We start from the raw sequence: 19,680 nt of genomic DNA, 5'->3' as shown, positions 1-19,680 counted from the left end.
CGTGCCGCCACCGCCCCCCGCCCCGCCCCCGTCGGAGGGGAAGAGGAAGGGCCATAAAGTCTCGCGGGAGAGCGCGGGAGGCGGTTTGAAAGATGGCGGATGAGGTGGACCAGGTGAGCGGTTCCCTGCTTCCCTCAGGGCGGGAGGCAGCGGCGAGGCCTTCCCCGCTGCGGCTGGCCCCGCGCTCCCGCCCTCCCGGCGCTTCCCGCCTTCTCTCCGCGGGCCTGGGGAAACCTCCGCGGCTGGAGGGGCGTAAGATGGAGGCAGGCTTTCGGCTGCCCAGCTGGGGCTGGGCGTACCTCCCGGCAAAGCCCCCCCGCTTGGGCAGCCTTCGTGAGGCGCAGCCCCTCGGGAGGAGCGCTTTCTGTGTGAAATGAAGTTACTACGCGGCCTCGGTCCTTGTGCTGCCGCCGGGTTTGTCAGGAGTGCGGGCAGGGCTCGCTTCAGGCCTGTTTCCCCCAGGAACCGCCGGAGGAGGGAAACGGAGGAAAGCAACTAAGGAAAATACCCTTGGCTCTGCCTCACTGAGAAGGAAATAGGTAGCATGCTGCGGGATGTGCACAAAAATGTTCCCACGTTTTAGCTGTGATCCTGAAAGTATGTCCTTATCACAAAAAAGAGACCTCAGCCTTGGTGTGCGTTCAGGTTTCTAACCTGTTTTGAGGCCTGGCGTGATTGCTGTGTCGTTGAGCTAGGCCTCAAGGAGAGGTGTGTGTTTGGGGCAGGAGGGACAGCGTGTTACCCAGCTGGTCGATGTGTGCTGGCAAAAATGGCAGTGTGTGTTTGGTTTTTCTAGCCTGCGCCATGTGATAGCACAGGTGTGGAGCTGGTCCATAAGCTGGCTGGTTCATGTGGATTAGGTTTTCTGCTGCAGTATGGACAATGGTTGCTGATAAGGAATGTAGTTTATACAGCAGTATGCGTGATGCATGATTTGCTGCAAACTAAACTGAAGTCTTTTAACTCATTTTGTTCAGGCTGGTGAATATCTGTAGAATGATAATATCAGCTGCAGTCAAGTTCAACAGGATGTGAAGGAATGGTTTGGAATATTTGAATCTATGTTCTTACCTGTTTGTTTTCTGTGTCTCACAAACACTGAGGAATGGAAAAGTTCACAGGCTTCTGTACAAATAACTTTTTTTAATTTTATCTTTTTAGCAACAAACAACAAATACTGTAGAGGAACCACTTGATCTCATCAGACTCAGTCTAGATGAGCGAATCTATGTCAAAATGAGGAACGACAGAGAGCTTAGAGGGAGACTACATGTAAGTAAAACTTTCAGAATACTACCATGCTTATTCAGTTAAGCACTGGGCAGCCTTTTTTATGTACAACAGTCTAGCACAGAGATGCTCCATCCCTGGAAACGTTCAAGGCCAGGTTGGACGGGGCTCTGAGCAACCCGATCTAGTTGAAGATGTCCCTGCTCATTGCAGGAGAGTTGGACTAGGTGACCTTTAAAGGTCTCCTCCAACCCAAACAACTCTATGATTCTTCCATTAATTGTTTAAAGATATTAGTTTAAAAGTGCAAGTAATTGTATCTCATGGTTAAAAGTGCAGAAGTGGTTAGAGAAGGTAGGTTAAAGATATCTTAGTAACAAGTAACAAGGGCTGAACCCTTTCTCTTATCAAAAGTGTAATGTGATCAGTGGCAAAATTTAATTTGTTCAGTACTCTGTCTGCTATTAAATGCTTCTCTAGAGATTCAAGAGATGTATTTTGTTGTCTCCTGAATGATACCAAGCAATTCATTCCACTGCTTTTGGCTTCAGTTTCCATGTCTGTGAAATAAGTGATAATGCTGCAGGCTTCCTCTTGTGAAGTACCCTGAGGTCTCTTTAAGACTGAATTAAGAATGAGATTATCATTACCAAACAAGTATCTCTTAAGGCACACCCTTTGAGGGTATGATGGGATATGTACTCAGCTGAATTCTCTGCACATCTCGTTTGTCTAAGTGCTTTCTTCTGAGAGTGATGTGTCTCTTGACGAGACAGATTTTTGCTTTCTATTCTGTCAGTCATCCTTCCTGAGTACTGTACTGTGGTGGGGAAGAGATCCAGCTGTCCCATGTGTTACTGGGCCTCAACTCCTTTGGGAACACAAAGATGAGGAGAAATCCATGAGGCACACATGTAGTTTGCAGTGTGCTTTTGTAAGGTGTTTGGAACATATGCTTATTTTAAGTTTTTGTAGCATCGCATGAATTACAGCTTTATCATTTAAGTTGGCCCCAGGCAGTCAATTCCAAGAGGCTGGACTGGCAGCAGAGAATGTATAGCTGGTTTAATGTTAATGAAGTGTGTCCATCTCTGAGTTCTTGCATGTGTTCTCACTGAAAGCTTCAGAGCTATTTCCTGGAAGAGTGTTTCAGTGAATAGAAATGTCTTCTCTTTTTTTTTATGCTGCAGAGTACTGATTTCTTGGCATTTGTGTTTGAAATTTTAACAATAACTGTGATACTACTTTGTTTTGACGTAGTGGCACATTTTGGTCAAAATCAGGCTAAACTAATGATGTCTGAAAGTCGTTATAATTCTCATTTTAATGAGCTTGTGTTTGAATTTTGGGAGAGAAATAATAAACTAACTTCATTCCTACAGGCATATGATCAGCACTTAAATATGATTTTGGGTGATGTGGAAGAAACTGTAACTACAATAGAAATTGATGAAGAAACCTATGAAGAGATTTATAAAGTAAGGACTTTAGTGTATTTATCCCTATAGAAAATTTTTTAAAACTGAACTATGTTATATTGTTAAAGTAGTTTATTGCTGACTACTTTTTGAACCAAGATCTGAAAGAAGCTTTGGGCACATTGTTACAAAAGTACAAAGGATATCCAAAGATGTGGTGTTAGTTGTATTGCTCTCTTCAGCATGCCAGAACATTGTTATGTTTTAGCTTATATTTGTTGGAGTTGTTTCTGGTGTTTTGTTATCATTGAACTTGGTCATATGCTTAGCAGATATGTTTTGTAAACTATGCTTTTGTAAATGTAAACTTTTCTCTCCTTCTTCATAGTCTACCAAAAGGAATATTCCGATGCTCTTTGTCAGAGGTGACGGCGTTGTGCTTGTAGCTCCCCCATTGAGGGTTGGTTGAAGCAACAAAGGATTTAACCTTGTTGGAAAGTTTCAGGCTTTTGGACAATGGTTCATGTTTCGATCATGTGTCTCAAAATTCTGTACATGCTTTTTACAGGATGTTTTTGTCTGTTCTTTTGGGAAGGGGAGGGAAGGGGAACCAGTTTGTCTTGCAGAAAGTACATTTAGTCAATTGAAGCACTGTAAACCTAACCTGATTTTCTCAGATTTAATGTAACTGCTGTAAATTGGCTGTCTTGTCACATCAGTAAAAGAATCCTTCATTTTTTTCAACCTTGGCAATAGCACTGTCTTAATTTTTTGTTTTAAATAAATTTGGTTTATCTTTCAGATTTGACTTGTCATGTTTTTATGTTAAAGACATTATTCTTATGTTCTTCTATAGAGCTAGTGCTATATTAGGTTGTAGTATGTAGCCTCACTTTCTGAGAAAATAGTAACTTTTGTGTGTGATATGTTAATTTCTGTCCTTACTAATACCTGAGTCTTGCAGATTGATGTTGGGGGGGGCAATACTACATGAATCTACCGTGCTATAATTTATGGCTGTTCTGTGTTGAAATTCTTGATGCATATCCTTGTAGCAGGGAAATAGTATATATATGCATCTTCCACTTAAGATACGTAAAGACGATGGGCTTCTTTACAATGTTTTCAGATGGTTTTCATTGTGGCTTTGTTAACGGAGCTATGGTTTGCAAGGCCGTAAGTAGAGACTGAGGTTGTTGCCTCGCATGCTGTTGAGTTGCCTGCTGCATGCATTCATTTCCCACTGTCTGGAGCCTATTTCAGTTCTTGAATACATTAAATTCTACTGAATGCTTTAAGATGCTCATTAGTTTTCTGTGGTGAAGGTGCACTAGAACCGTGAACAAAGTTTTTATTAATATACACTTTCTCAGGCCCACCCTGTTTGAGATTTATTCTCCTTTTTGTATGAAAAAAAGGCCCTTATGAAATATTTTAATAAGTATGTTTGAAAGGTGTACAAGAGATGTAGGTCTACACTGGGACACTTCCTACAGAGCTTGACTTGTGACTTAATAAACTTAATTTATCTAGGTTCTTAGGCGTGCTCTGTAAGGTTAGCAAAAGCTCCTTGCTCTGGCACTTTCTCCTACAGTTAAAATCTTAATAATGTATGTCCACAGCTTGTGACAGTCGTGAGGAATGCAAGGTCTGCCTTGGTAAGCTCCAAGCCAGATTCTTCTTAAAGGAAGACTAACTCTTTTGGCAGTAAAATATATACACTCAGAAGATGAATGTATACTTCATGCTCTTTGAAATAAGGAAAGGAGGGACTGATACAAAACTTGCTCTGGCTTCTAGGTGGCATCTGTACTCTGTTGTTCTCATGCAATGTCTTCTAACTTTGGGATAGATTTAAAAAATAGGAGTGATAGCTGATGCTGAAAGAGTGAAGCTATTGCTGAGAATTAGTGTGTTAATAGCAATTATAGTCTTAATTTTTAATTATGTGGAGACTTGCTACCATATTCCTTGCACTTCATTCTAGAAAGGACAAATCGCTCCACTTGTACACACACGCAAGAATTTGCTAAACCTGTTTATGATGCTGTTTTCATATGCAAATTAAAGAAGAAAGCATCTGTACAGCTTACTACTATAATGTTATTTGAATGAAGAACAGGTATGCAGTGGCTTTGTAGCAGACTTTCCTCACTATACTGTCCTTGCTTGAAGTTGGTCTGTGCTAGGATGAAAACCATTTCCTGCGATTCTCATCTGATCCATTCCTTGCATGCTGTCTCTGCAAGAGTTAGCTCAGCAAGTACCAACTCCTGTTCCACACTTACACAACCCTTGATGTTGGAAGAAAGCTAGTGGTGCTACAACTGTTCCCCTTCTGGAAGGGGTACAAGGATGACTGCACTGAGATTCTTTTTAGTCTATTATCTTATTTGCTCCCCCTCTAGGAGGCCAGAATAAATGCTTAGGGGGAGAGAGAGTAAGAACAGGTGAATACAGTGATAGTTCCAGTTCCCAGGGATCTGCACATCTGGGAAAGGAGAGAGTATGTTTTACAGAACCTGACGGATTTCTCTTCCATTAATTAGTCTACATCCTTTTAGGAGTCTGGTAAGACCCTTGCTATGTATTGTTATGGTATGTCACAGGCTGAGTATGTGTTCTTTGAAGAAATACTTCTGGGTTTGGTGTTGTCTCATTTGGGCTTGGTTTTGAACTTGCTGCCTGTCTCTTTCATGTGTGTGACAGACAATGTTGGCTTGGTGGTATTCAGAGACAGCGGACTATACATTTACCTTTCCCTCTCTACTCCTAATTGTGCTTCAGTTTTCTCTTTTCCAGGTTGTAAACAGATTTTCTATTGAATCATTTTTGATGAAAGCTGCTCCATTCCTTTTTGTACAATCTGATTTTTGTATTGGAGGACTGACATGATATACAAAGTGTTGGTACATCAGGAACTTCTGCCTTGATAAATTTTAGAATGAATATCTGTTAATAACACTTGTTAGGTTCTCTGGTAAAGATGAGAGGTGCGAGGTCTACATTTCCTTTACTTGAGCCATATTTGCGAGCATAACACATTTATCTATATGTCCAGTAATTCTATATTACAGAGTATCAGCGTGGTGAGCATGGTGGAAAAAGGTCAGCTCACCTACATAGCTCACCTGAATGCCTGTAGAACTTTTTAAAAATTGTCTCATTTGTCACCTTCTGCTTCTTTTGAAGTTTTAAGTGAGAGATTATACATGGTGGTTGCTAGCTCAATTGTTGTCTGATTCCTTGGGTGTTTACTGTCTGATTATAAAGATCTATGATTGTTTATGTCCCTGAAATGTCCAGTAGCATCTTTTACTGACCCTCCAATTTGAAATGAGCTCTCCAGAGTAGGAGCAAGTCTAAGCTCCTCCATGATGAATGTGGATTAAAAAAAAAAATTATAAAGCTTTTCTGCAGTCTTGTCTTTCTTACTATTCTTTCTATTTTTTGTTCATCTGTTGGCTGTACTAACCAATTGTCAAGATTCCCGCCCCTGATGTGTTTGAAAAAGAAATTATTTGAGGCAAATTTACAATAAATTCTCAAGATTTCTCAAATGCCTTTTCATACTGTCTTATGTTTTTAGCCTGCCAGAATTTTTAATATTACTCAGTTTCTTGAAGGTTACCTTTTTATTTCTAGTAGTTTTTTATAGATAGTTGTAGCCTTTCTAGTAGCCTTCCAGTAGTTTTTAGCCTTTGGACTGCATATTTTTGGTAGGTGGCAGAGTAATTTCTCAATTTATTGTCTTTAAAGAATTTCTGTTCTGCCTGCAAACATTTGACTCTCAGCAGCTCTTTTTTAACATGATTTTTATTATGTAATTCCCTTTTTCAGAAGTGCTGGTATAGTTGGACCTCTGGAATCTTACTGGTTTTGTGAGAGTGTCAGCTACCTGTGAAATTTCTGTGTGGACTCATTGTAAAATTGATTTTTTGAATCTCCAACCCATGTAGGACACTAGATGGTGCTGCATTTCCTCACATTCAAGCTTGGTTGGCTTTGCCTGACTGATGTATGTAGCCTGTGTCAACAGGCCCTTTAGTTGTACAATTAGTCATTTGTTTTTAATTAGGATGGCACTTGCTGACAGTTTTAAATTAACTCTGCTGCTCACCCATAAGTAAAGATCAAAATACATTTTGATGTTTATGTAGGCACAGACCATGCCCCCAAAAGACTTAAAGTAAAACAGTATGTGTGCCTTGCATTGTCAGATTTTAAAATGCATGAACTCCAGACTAGCAGCTTTGCTAGAGCATTAGCTGAAGAATTATGCCATATAGAATAAATTGCGGTTAACCACTTTGCTGCTAAGCACTGCTTGAAGAAGAAAGCACATGGTTGTGTGTGGTATATAAGGCTGCTTCTGCACCCGCTGATTCAAGTGCTAGTTGTATGGCTGTCCAGTAACTTCACTGGAGAAGTTCATTGCAGTTAAAATTCAGCAGGGGGAACAGCCTGCACTTATGAATGTTACCTGCGTTAAACTCCTGAAGTGACAAATATTTCCATTTATTTCAAGTCAGCAATGCTGCTGGCTTCTTGAACCCACAGAAATAGATTTTGAAATAGATCCAGTCTATGTATTTGAACAAGATAGAATTTTGTTCCAGGTCATGTAGGGTTTGGGGGATGTTTTTTTAAAGTTGAATAGAGATTACATTATGTGTTTCATTCCTATTCCCTAGCACAGGACAAGCCCGTGATTTGGATAATAGGTTATAGTAAGACTTGAGGAGCACGAGCAATGGTAGACTGCTGCAGGGACTCAGGGCTGGAAAAGCAGAACAGTATTGATCATGTTGGGAGTTCTGCAACAACACTGTCTCCTCTTGGTGCTTCTGTTTTTGTTCCGTAGGCATTAGAAATCTGTAATTTGAAATATTTAAGAGGAGGCTTGTAAGCCCTTAGAATTCTTACTAGAACTATAGTACTGGGAAGGGAGCTGATTCAGTGCAAGATGACAAATGCTGTGCATTGTTTTTTGGACTGATGATGACATGTACAGAAAATCCCATCAGGCTTATTAAGGTTTAAGGCATTCATGCCAAGATCATTGATGGGCTGAATACATCATTACTGAGGGTGTAGGACTCCCATGTTTCTAAACAGGAAGCTGCTTTCATATACTAAACAAAAAGAATGGGAAAGAAAAATAGAAAGTTCTACAGAAAATTGAAGCACAGTGTCCGAGCCAGCCTTTTTGGGGCGGGGGGGGGAAAGAATGGGTGGAAGGAAGAGAATAGATGATGTGGGTTGGAGCGGAAAACAAGAACCACTGACGGAAAAAGATGTAGTCAGAAACCCTGTTTATGAGTGAATTTTTTCATTGTTACCCAAATTAGTTTGAATGGAAGAGTGGCCCACTCCCAAATTTTGGAAACTTAGGCCAAAAAGCCTATTTAGTTTTACAATGGCATTTGATCAGTTTATGATGTGACTGCCTGCAACAGCAAGGGACTAGGCGTGCTGACTGTCTGGGTGGGTGGACAAACTGTTGCAGAAGACACTGCATAAGCCTTTGGAAGAGTTGAGTAATGACTGATCACGGAAGGGGGTTTTAGCAATGTTTTCTTCTGTATGGCACATGGTAAACATGGAGATTTACTTAAGGTGCATACAGCAATCTTTGGAAGAGAGAATATTCCAATGTAAGCACGTTTTGTGAATTAGAAGGATGTTATTTGATCCAGAGTATGGACAGTGTTCCTTAGTCTTACACATTTTTGTATTCTGAAAGTAAGGGATAGCATAAACCTTAAATGGAAAAGATAAATTTTCTTATTTGTGAAGATAACAAAGTATTCATATGGCAACTTAAAATAGTTCTTAAACTGGTACAGTTCCAGAAATTTCAGTAAGCCTAATCTATGTTATATATTTAGATCATAAAATATCTTAATACCTCAGGTAATTGATGCATTTCCAGTTTCTCTTTGGTTTTAATGATGCAAATTGCTCTAGGTTTCTAGAACCAGTTTTTTTAATTAATTGTCTGATAAAGCCTATGCTTTATTCATCTGCACTGGCAAACATGACACGCTCTGATCACAGTCTGTCTGTTGGTTCATGTCACCCACAGCCCATGTCAGAAGGTGATCTAGTGTTTTGCCCAGCCTGTTTCTCGATGATTTGAGCAAGGAACTTTCACCAGTGTCTTTAAACTGTCTGACAAGCGGAAGCTTTGATTCCATAACTTTGTTGCAATAGTGGATCAATTTTTGTAGTGGATACAAATAATGGATCAGTGCAAGATGACAAATGCTGTGCATTGTTTTTTGGACTGATGATGACATGTACAGAAAATCCCATCAGGCTTATTAAGGTTTAAGGCATTCATGCCAAGATCATTGATGGGCTGAATACATCATTACTGAGGGTGTAGGACTCCCATGTTTCTAAACAGGAAGCTGCTTTCATATACTAAACAAAAAGAATGAGAAAGAAAAATAGAAAGTTCTACAGAAAATTGAAGTACAGTGTCCGAGCCAGTGGATACAAATAGTGGATCTCCTTTAGAGAGCTCCTCTCTAAAGGAGATCTCAGTGCTGCAGGCGCCTTAGTCCTGTTCCTTTCTCACAGCACTCGGCTGTTGCACAGAAAGGTTATCATCTTTGTTGGTAAAGAAGCTGCAAAAACCTTTGCTAGCAACGGCACAGTTTATTAAATGATTCATAGTCTGATCACTACCTAATAGAACTCACAGTTGTGGCACTTCTGCTACAGTAAAATTTCATTTGCTCTTCTCAAATCTGTTAAACTGTTGGGCAGTAAAACCTCTAGTTCTGTGTAAATCATCGCATCAAATGTGTGTCGCTGGAGCCTGTCACTTCGTGCTAATCAGGGTGAAATGCTGTGTAAAATTTTGACTGAGGAAGTCACGTAATCCCTTCCCAACCTGTTCTGTGGGAACCACAAAGAACTTTCATGAAAGCAAACTTCTTCCTTTTAAAAAGAAGAAAGCATGCTGTTAAATTTAAGTCAAAGTATGTAGAATATTAAGTATAAAGCCTATGGTTGTCATAATCGAATGCATTACTGAATTCTTCCAGAGCCTTCAAATTGCAGTGGCAGGGAAAAAAATTTGAAACAAGTAAATGGTGCTCCAAATCTTGATTTCTTTAAATAACCTCTGCAACAGATGACTGTAACTTTGTCACTCATCCTTAGCATATAATCGCTCTGATTAAATTGGCTTTGTATGCTGTAAAGGTGGCACAGGCTAGGTAGACCTAATTACCTTTTTTGCAGCAAGTAACTGTAACTAGTTCATCTTGTGCTGTAGGTGGTGTGGTAAAGCAATGTGTTGTAATTTGTTCTGTAGCGCCTATATTTAGTACTTTTTACTAAAACAGTTGCCTCCCCCAACTGCCCAGATGTTGCATTCCAGTGGTTAGCAGAATTCTGAGGAAGAAATGAGATATCAACAGATAACATCTGAGAGCTAATTTGATTTGTTCTACGTTTGTAATGCATTCCTCCAAGCTAAATTCTTGTTGACTGAGGTGCTGCTTATAAAAAGCAAGAGATCCAAAGCTCTGCTGCAACCTGGGAGAATACACTATAGATAAATTGAACACAGCTCGTAACAATTTTTTTTTTTATACCAAACCTTCCGGTTGTTATTGCTGCCTGTTGGTGTAATTCAAATATTCAGAGTTTTTTCTGTATTAATGTGGTCCTATCCATAAAGCACAGGCTCTAATCTTGGTACCACTAATGGAGATTTTCCTTGTGATTAAATGTGAAGCCTTTAGAACTTGTCCTGCATTCATTCCCTGAAAACCAGCCTAAAACCAGCAATGCTATATGCATGCAGCTTCCAGATTCACAACATCCTGTGGGTAATGCAAGAGATCTGTCCACTGTACTCAATCCTAAAGCCAGCTGTCATAGCTATTTTTTCTTTCTTGAGGCAGTGTGATGTCCATACAATGATATTTTTCCCCTGTCTCATGTGCAGTCTCATGAGTTAAGGAAAAATATTTTACATGTGGTATTTCAGGTGTTGAATATGAAGTTTACTGTGTAATTTTCCATTACTTCTGTTTTCCTCTGGATTTTCTTTTAGTGTTGTTGTCCTACAGAAAGGTTACGAAGTTTCATTCTTGTGAAGGGCTCTGACATCTCTGGGATGAAACTTCCTGGACAGGCATTTCTCCATCTTACTCTTATCTTTCTGGTACCAGTCTTGATACACAGCTCTGAAAAGAGGGTGAGCACTGTTGTTCAACTGGCACAGCTGCGCAGAGAAGACAGTCGGTCACACAGAGGAATAATAGTATCATCACACAACAGATCTGCTGGTTCTGCATCCAGTGTTTCTTCTACTGTCTGGATTCTTTCAGTACAGTTCTGTCTCTTACCTCTATTTCTTTTTTGAAAAGGATGCAAGCTATATATCTGATTCAATACAAGTGACTCATTTGATCACAAAAAAGTAAATTTTAAGGATGTAAACAAAAACACTGACCAAATCTCCCTTGCATTTTCCTTCTCTTGTAGCCTATAGCTAGTTAAGTTGTCAGCTTCAAGAATATACTCTAGTATGTTCTTTATTGTGACTGATAGTTTTTTTCATTTCTCTTCTGTTCTCCTCTAACTAGTGTTTAGGTTTTTTTAAAAGAACATCAGTGAACACTTAAACATCTACATGTTGATGAAGCTTCTGTAGACACTGCGTTGATCTCATAGACATGTCAGTAAAGTTTGCGTTAGTAAACATCTGCCACATCAAACAAATCTCTGAAACTCTTTTTAAACTACAGTCACAAACTGCAGTTGCAATTTTGAGCTGATGAGAATCTCAACATACTAGTAGGAGAAATGTCAGGTTCGTGACTTCCTTTTCAAAAACACCTATTTTCATCATCTATTCCGTAAAGAAGTGCAGCCATGTAAGGAAGGATTAGCTTTTGGCCTGTTCAAAACATGCAGGTACATCTCTGAAGCATTTGTTTTCTGTTCAAGGTGTTTCTACCCTAGGATCCTCTCCTTGTGGTGAAGGGAAGGTGTTAGACTGTGAGTTGCAGAGCATCCTTTGAACTAATTGTCCACCCGCTTGTTTTTTTTGTTTAATGTAAGCCGTGCCTGTGGCATTAGCAGTTGCATTGTGCTAATGTTAGTCATTAAAATCCCTAGGACTTTTATTTCTGATGAGAGTTAAATGATGGCTGAATATCTAAAGCCATGGAGTTCTGCGTACAAAAAGTACATGAAAATGTTTGAAAACTTTTTTGAGTCTGGCTCTAAAATTTTCAATGTCCAGAGATGTAACATATATGTGGTCTTTGTAGTATTTTCTTCTAGCCGGAGATGAACCCTTTCTTCCTGCATTGCTCTGCTCAGGAATATTTTAATCTTGGAGAAAATTTGATTTTGCGTTTCCACTCTTGAAACCTGTGGTTACAGCACTGCTTGAGTTCTCATCTCCTGCATGCCTAGCTGATAGGTGCAGGTCTGTGTGATAGATGAGACAGAATTTCCAGGAATTTTTAAATTTTTCGGTGCTTGCTTGTAAAAGTGCTTGCAGAGCCTAAGTAGGAATTGTTTGCAGTGTCTGAGCACCTTGGGGAACTGACACAGGTAGAAGATGTGTAGCTTTAACCTGAATCAATTCTCTGGTCAGTTCAGGGAACAGGAACTGCTTTAAGCCAGCACTGCAATTGGGGAAAAATACTCATTAAGCTACTGCTTAAAGTAACATCAGAGTCCCCTTAGTGAAGAGTGGAAGTTTCAGACTCCCCTCTTTAGCTTGTCAGTACTGCTATGAAGCAGGAATATAGACAAGAGAGTTCAGAAGAACTGAATGTGGTGGGAATTGTGGTCTCAAAAAAGAATTCCCGGGGGTATATGGAAGGTATCCCCACTCATCATACTTAGCCTATTAAAGGTATAGACATTTTAAAAAACAAACAATAACCCCTCAGCTAAACATGTGATGTTTAAAAGACTCTGCCCAATTGAAATGAGATGAATGTTCAATAAGCTGTTTGGGTTTTTTCTTATTTCATCAGTAGATATTCACCCACGTCTTATACGGCCGAATTGTGAGATTCCTGTACAGAGAGGTTGTAAACAGAGCAGGAAAATATGATGTAAGCAGCCAATATGCCTTGAGCAGTTTTTTCTCTTCCACACAGCCCTGTTGCATAACTGTTCCCTGCAGTCTGGCTCTGGTGTTTATGGGCTGGATGGTTACGTGAGAAACTAAACATTTTTCACTTCTAAGGACTAGGAATTTCTGGAGTTATCTGGAAGTTCTGTATGTAGTAATAGCATCCAGAGAAGCAAGGGTTAATTTCCATGGGATTCTTTACCAGAGTTTTCTCTAAATAAACATTTTTTTATAAGTTAGGAATGAACTTAGTATTTTGTGTCCTTTGAGCAGTAAGCGTGGGACAAGAGCCTTTGTCTTATCTCTCTTTTTTTTTTTTTTAAACTGTTCTGCTGTTCTAGGGAGTTGTGTAGGGTGACTGCTAATCCTTGGTGTGTGTCTAAGAGCAGCAGAAGCAATTACTGCAGGTCATGCTGACCTTGGGCTAGGTTCCTTTTGTTTTTAGGTTGCTTATTAGTTACCCTTCTAACCCAGCATCCTTTGTTTCAGACAGAAAGCCATTGCAGGAATGCAATAGCAAGGGAAAGAGGAATGCTTCATTCATAAATCTGAGAGCGTTTACAAAGGAGGCCATAAATTATTGTCTAGTTTCTTTCATCTGAAGAAAAGAAAGCAGGATATTGCAATTAAACATTTTGTTCAAGATTGCATGCTGAGACCATGGCAGAGCTGCAGATAGGGTACATTGCCGTCTTCTGTAAAGGCTCTCTTAAATCCTAGAGCCCAGTAATGCAGGCAGTACCATGAGTACATGGATCATTGTGTCCACTATTATACTGGTAATATGGAAGAAGCAGGTACCTCCAATACTGAAGGTACTGGAGGAGGAATTAAGCTGAACCTACAGGGTAAAATTTAGTTTCCTTCAATACATAATGCAAATAAAAGTGAGTAATGTTAGTAGAAAATAAGTTTCAGTTTTAAGAGTTTTATGTGGGTTTAATATTAAAAAGATGAAAATACATTTTTAAGTGTCAGTCAAAAAAAAAATCTATCCTGAATAACTCAATCTCTTTCTCTACAGAGAGCTGAGAGTGGTTGATCATACTGCTGTAAAGTTCAAGTCAACAAAAGGTAACTCAAAAGGCAGAATAGAATGCTAGGCTAAGAACCAAGAGGTGATCCTCAGATTTAGTCCAAGATTTGGGAATGAGAAATTATAAATTTATTCTAATCCTTTTTTATTCTATTGCCACAGCTAAATAACTTGGGTGTCATTAGCACAACTGATACATGTATAAGGACTTTTGTACTGGTTGCTCTGGATCAACACTAGGCAGTAAACTGACTTGATTGAAACTCTTGGCGTGCAAACTCGTTGTGTCTCTGCATTTCAGTCTGTTCTTAGCTGTTTCACAGGTGTATTGAGAACTTGTCTGTAACATTTTTTTAACAGTAAGGTGCCATATCTATATTAATTATAGTAATTCTTTCCACTGGCAATCTGGGAAGGTAGATTATGCTACCAGGTCTCTTCATTAGGGTTACACGGTGAAGTCCTGTAAAGGTGTTACAGAGATACAGCTACAACTGCATTTATTCAAGCTCCATTTTTCTAACACTCCTTGTTATTTAACACTGAGTCATATAATATAAATTATCTACAGTGAAAATTCCCTTGTTTATATGAAACTTTGCATGACCTTATTCCTTGCTGTCTTTTCAGACATCTTTACAACCAAGCATATACTCAATTTCTATATGATTTTGGTTGTGTATCACTGGATTTTGGTGAGGTAAGAGGGAAACACACTTGGTTTGTATTTTTTACAACTGTCAATTCCTAACTTCTGAACAAGCAGCAGCCCTGTGGGAACCTTGCTGGTTACATAAGTTACACCTAGGTCTCACCCTCTTGAAATCCAAACTAAGCCCCCCGCCCCTTAAGTAGTTAAAGATACAGCAAACTGGGAGCCTCCTCAATTGTGGTATGACAGTATGGCTCACGGAAGGTGCAGGCCCTAGCATGTGATATGCGTTAGGTTGGAGCAAGATGGAGCACTGCATGTTGAGATCCTATAGTCTCTGTGGGCTGTATCTCAGGGTGCTGAAGATGAAAGCTTCCACAGTGTGAAGCTCTGCGTGGGCTGTGTTTGGCCCACAGGCTATGTTCACCATCCCTCATGTTCACTGGAATGTAGAACTTTCCAGCCTAACACAGATTGTGTTTGTTTTTTTAACTGTTTAACAAAATAGAACTTATAATTATCTGACCTTAAGTGGGAGTCACTTAAAATGCATTAGTCGAGGCCAAAGGAATTTCCATTTCACCCGTGGCTCATGCTAACCCTCATTCTAAGCTTTTCTATGTTGAGAAACCGCCAACTCAACTGCGGGTGAACCGTCTTTACTGGCATGATGTTGCTTAGATTGATGCCAGGCATTCTCACTTTAGACTTGGGCTTTTACACAGTAACCCTGCATATCCCTTGGGTACGCTTTTACACAAGTGTGAACTCCCCGCTTAGCTCTGTGCCTTTGAATCTTGAGGCTGAATTGATGAACCACAGCACCCCAGCTTATCTTCCGTGGCTTCACCAAGGAGACTTAAATTCTGAATTAATTTTAATTTTTAGATAAATCAGGTGAGCAGTTGAGAAGACCCTTGCAGCTAGACAAGATAACCCCTCTAAAATAAACCAGAATTCACTGGTTATCTGGATTACAGGGTGCAATGTCAACTAATTTTCAGCACGGGTTCAGACCACGCAGTTTGTCTCTGGTAGGCTCCAGCTTCTTCAGCATACTGACAGTGCCTTCGTCCTGCTCTCTGTAAAGAGTCTCTCTCCATATTTGTTAAGAAGTCCCTTTGAAGGTGGATGGGAAGTCACTTTTAAAAGTCAGTGTTTGATACTCAAAATTTCTACTGTTTTTGGCAAAATATCCTGTCTTAGATGTAATGCTCCATTCAAATCTGTAGGGGACAATGTACAGCTTGGGTTTAGATGAATGTAAGCATCTGCCCACCTCCTTATCTTCCAGACAAAGGAAATAAAAGGAGGCTTTGTCTTTTCCTTGTCCTCACAGAAAGCATCTATCAAAGGTGATGAGGCATAAAGAGCAATTGTAATACAAAATATTCTTAATATGGCATTATGTGAATGACCAGATGCCATGGAAGAGGGAAAACTGTATGTGTGCAGTTCTGCCTTGGCTAGCCTTTTGGCCTGAACGACTTGATGATTGCGGGGGGGAGGCAGTATTTTTCCTGTTTTTCTCCTGGAACTTCTCTGATCAATAGACTTTCCGATAGTTACACGATGGAATGACAAAAATGGTCCTGTTTCCTAAGAAATGTCTCTGGTGGCAAAGTTTTTAAAGGTCTGGGAGTTTCCCTATTGTATTTAATGGGGCCTTTGGCTCATAAACACATTAAACAAAGAAACAATAGATCCCTAGGGGAATTTTAAAAGCTGAAGTGTAGGAACTTTAATAATATTATGAAGACCTAATATGTCTGATGTGGGAACTTAAATCTGAGGCAAGAATTATGAAAAGAATGTTTGAAGTGAAGATTTAATTACATGATTTATTGTTAATCGTTTATTATTATATATACAGTGCCAGGGGCACTCCTGGTGCTTTACAGATGATTACAGAATAGCAATTCCCAGATCAAAGATCTTGATCATGCAATCTTCATTCGTGTAAATATTCCCCATGGTGCCTGATCTTGTTCCATGTTAAAACTCAATAATCCCCCCCTCCAACACAGCCCATCATAGACAATTAAAAGAACTTCAGCAAGAGAACACTGATTAATTATCCTCCCCAGAACACTGAATATTTTGGTGCCATATATTGTATGGATAAAAGATATCTATTGTGTTTTAGCAAACCTCACATTTTTCTGCAGCTTTAATTCTTAATTACAGTGTCAGCAAACATTAAGATTATTTCCATGATAGAAGTGGCTTATTTCTTGAAGACAAAAAGTCCGTTGGCTTGTCCCCATATGTTTCAGACCCTGTTGATTTAATGGAGCCAATTTACTTGCATGTAATTGTTCCCTCAGTGACCAGTATAGAAAGTTTCACCTTCAAAGACAGATGCTGAATGTGCAATACTCCTGTGACCTATGCAGATGCTGAAATCTCTATTTGCAGAAGGTTCTGCTTTTCTTTGTTTTGGCCTGTGACACTTTGCACTCCACTGGAAATGCCACCGATGAGCAATGCGCTTAGATGGTTTTCTTATTCTTCAGCTGAAACGGCTGTTGTTTATCCACTGGGTTGCTGTAGGCAGCCACAGAAGTGAACACAGCTTGTGCAGCCATCTTTTGGCTTAAGTCTTTGAGACATAACAGCTCTGGTGGGGAGAGATTGAGGCGATTGTGCGCAGAAGGCAAAGGAGGCTTTTTTCCTTCCATCTGTTGCAGGATTTTAATATAGGTTTTTGCAGCATGCTGTCCCGTTGCTTTAAAAGCAGTGGCATGTAGCACAGAGAAGGGTATTCTGGCGAGCAATGTGTGATGATCTACATGCCTAAGATTCCAGTGTAGTGATCAGGATTCAGATTCCTATCTTGAATATCCTTGGTCTAGACAGTGGGTAGGGAGTATTGCTAGAGGAGGCAGTTTGGATGATACGCAGCATTGCCTGCTCTTGAAAACACTTTTTTTTTTTTTTCTTTCAAGGTTGTGTTTAATCATTAAGACTTAAACAGTCTAAGGTGTCATATAATTACCCAGGATGTTAATGAAGTCTAGTACTTAGTGCAGGAATGAGCCTTGCTCTGGCCAGTAGCTGGATGGCACTGACCAATTTTGTGTTTACAGCTAATAATAGGGAAGCACTTTTTCATGCAACTCCTAATTACATTTAGAAACTTACTGCCACGAGGTGGTGTGGAGGTCAGAAGTCTATGTAGGTTAAAAATGGGACTAGAGTAATTTATAGAGGGTAGGTCCATTTGTGACTGTTAAACACAATAGTTCTGGTGTGATCTCTCAGTCCCAAACTGTTGATTGCTGGAAAGTAGAAGGGTGTCCCTGGGGAAGAATTGCTCTATATACACACCCTGTTTCTTATACTCTTTACCTTACTGTTGAAAACAATGCACTGGGCTAAAGGGAGCTGTCAGCTGGCTCAGCGTGATTGTTCTTACATTCTCACGTGTTCCAGGTTCTTGGAAACTTCTGATTTCAGACCCTAATAGTGTGGCTTATAGTGTTATTAATCCTCCTTGTATTGTATTCATAGCCACGCAACCTTTCCTAAACTCTTTAACTCCTGTCTCAGCGTGCCTAGGGTTGAATTCCCAAGAAGGGCTGGTCTGTAGTTGCTACCAATTCTACACGAAAAATTCTGACTCCTCTGAATCAATGACAAACCTTCAGAGGGACTGGAGATTCACTGTAGTCGTAGATCCCTTGGAGATTGCTCAGATTCAGCAGCAAATGAATGCTGACTAACTAACCTTCACAGCTCCCTTCTAGCTCTCTCCTAAATGCTTTGGCAATATGCAGTTTTGACATGCAAAGTTGAAGTATCGCTATGAAGTAATTTACCTAAGGTACAAGTGAAGGAATTGTGAACCAGAATTAGGATTATTTAGATACAGAATGTCAAGTTTCTGGCCAAATAATATGAAAGCAATTTTGGAGAGCTTCTAAACCATGTAATATTATATTAAGGATCAGCTTTACAGTCACAGGCAGGTTTGGCTGTCATCAGCAGAAGACATATCCTTGCCTTCCCCTCTGTCTTCCCCCTTTTCTTTTCTTGAGCTATCACAGTTCCCAATCTAACATATTAGCAAAGACTGCAGCTCATTTTAGTTTACATGAATAAAATGAGCTATATTGCATGGTAACTAAATAGGACTACATATACCATCCAGTCCTCCTCGTTGTGAGACCAGTGAACTCTGGCATAAAAATGGTGTAAACAGATGGGAATGATAACTGCTTCAGCTCCCACAGCTACATCCACCTCTGATCGTAAGCCAGAGACCTTATGGTGCAAATTCATTCGGGAGTGGGACAGCCTCATCCCGTAGGTCGGATACAGTCTGTAGGCTGTCACTTTCTCTGATCTAGGCAGCCATGATATTCAGGTCTAGTCAGAAGGCCCCTAAACATGCTAATTTTTGTTAATTATTCTTGTGCATATTCTGGTAGTGCTTGAAAATCCAAACTGAGATTGGGATTCCATTGTGTTAGGTGATGTGCTAACACACACATTGCATTTCCATTTTCAGTCTGTCTTGAGTTCAGCAAGAAGCATCAAAATGAAGATGGAAATTAAAGGTAAGGGACTACTGATAGAATTGTCATAGCTCCACTGAAAACAGTGGACATTCTCAGGCTCAGGTTTTTCCCAATGTTATGTTTTCCTGGAGACTGAAAACATTCCCTTCGCTTTTTGAAACAACTTTAGATACCTTTTTTTTGTCTGTAATGCCTTATGTCAATATAAAGCCTCACAATAGAGCCTGAAACTAGACAAGTGATCCTGACATGATTGCAACCAATCTTCAACAGTAAGTAGAAGGAGAATTGAGATTCCCTTTACCCAGAGCTATATGTTTTCTAAGTTTACTGTAAATGGATGCTTAAGAAACGAGTGACCTCCTGAAGACCTCAGGATTCAAAGAATAACTCAGAAGTGTCCATACAGGTTAGTGTGACCCACAAAATATCCATTACTCATTCCTCTTTAACTCTGAAACAGCAATGCCTTTGTTTCTCTCTCTCTTTCTCTTTTTCTCTAACTTGAAGGCAATAACAGGACCTGTGGCTTTGCTCCGTACATGTCACTGCCTGCCAAGAACAGCAGGCAAATGAGTAATACTATTCCTCCCTTGAAATTCTTTCCTTGAAGTGAAATTAATGAAAATCTTTACCATGAAAGAGAAGAATCCAGTTTTGTGGAGAGTCAAAAGAAGGATTTAGACTTAGATTATTTT

General features: G+C 39.8%; 1 protein-coding gene across 1 annotated transcript; it reads left to right on the top strand.

Moving 5' to 3' along the window:
- The first annotated feature begins 1 nt into the window (after position 1).
- LSM3 (LSM3 homolog, U6 small nuclear RNA and mRNA degradation associated) lies at positions 2–3,449 on the top strand. Its single transcript, XM_075513843.1, has 4 exons — positions 2–113; positions 1,162–1,272; positions 2,613–2,708; positions 3,037–3,449. Exons 1-4 carry the CDS (start codon positions 93–95, stop codon positions 3,115–3,117), a joined length of 309 nt encoding a protein of 102 aa, XP_075369958.1. The 5' UTR covers positions 2–92; the 3' UTR covers positions 3,118–3,449.
- Positions 3,450–19,680: the final 16,231 nt, after the last annotated feature.

This window comes from Mycteria americana, chromosome 11, assembly GCF_035582795.1.
Source record: "Mycteria americana isolate JAX WOST 10 ecotype Jacksonville Zoo and Gardens chromosome 11, USCA_MyAme_1.0, whole genome shotgun sequence".
In the NCBI taxonomy this organism is placed as follows: domain Eukaryota; kingdom Metazoa; phylum Chordata; class Aves; order Ciconiiformes; family Ciconiidae; genus Mycteria; species Mycteria americana.
The sequence above is the reverse complement of the archived record's forward strand: the minus strand, read 5'-3'. Positions and strand labels throughout refer to the sequence as shown.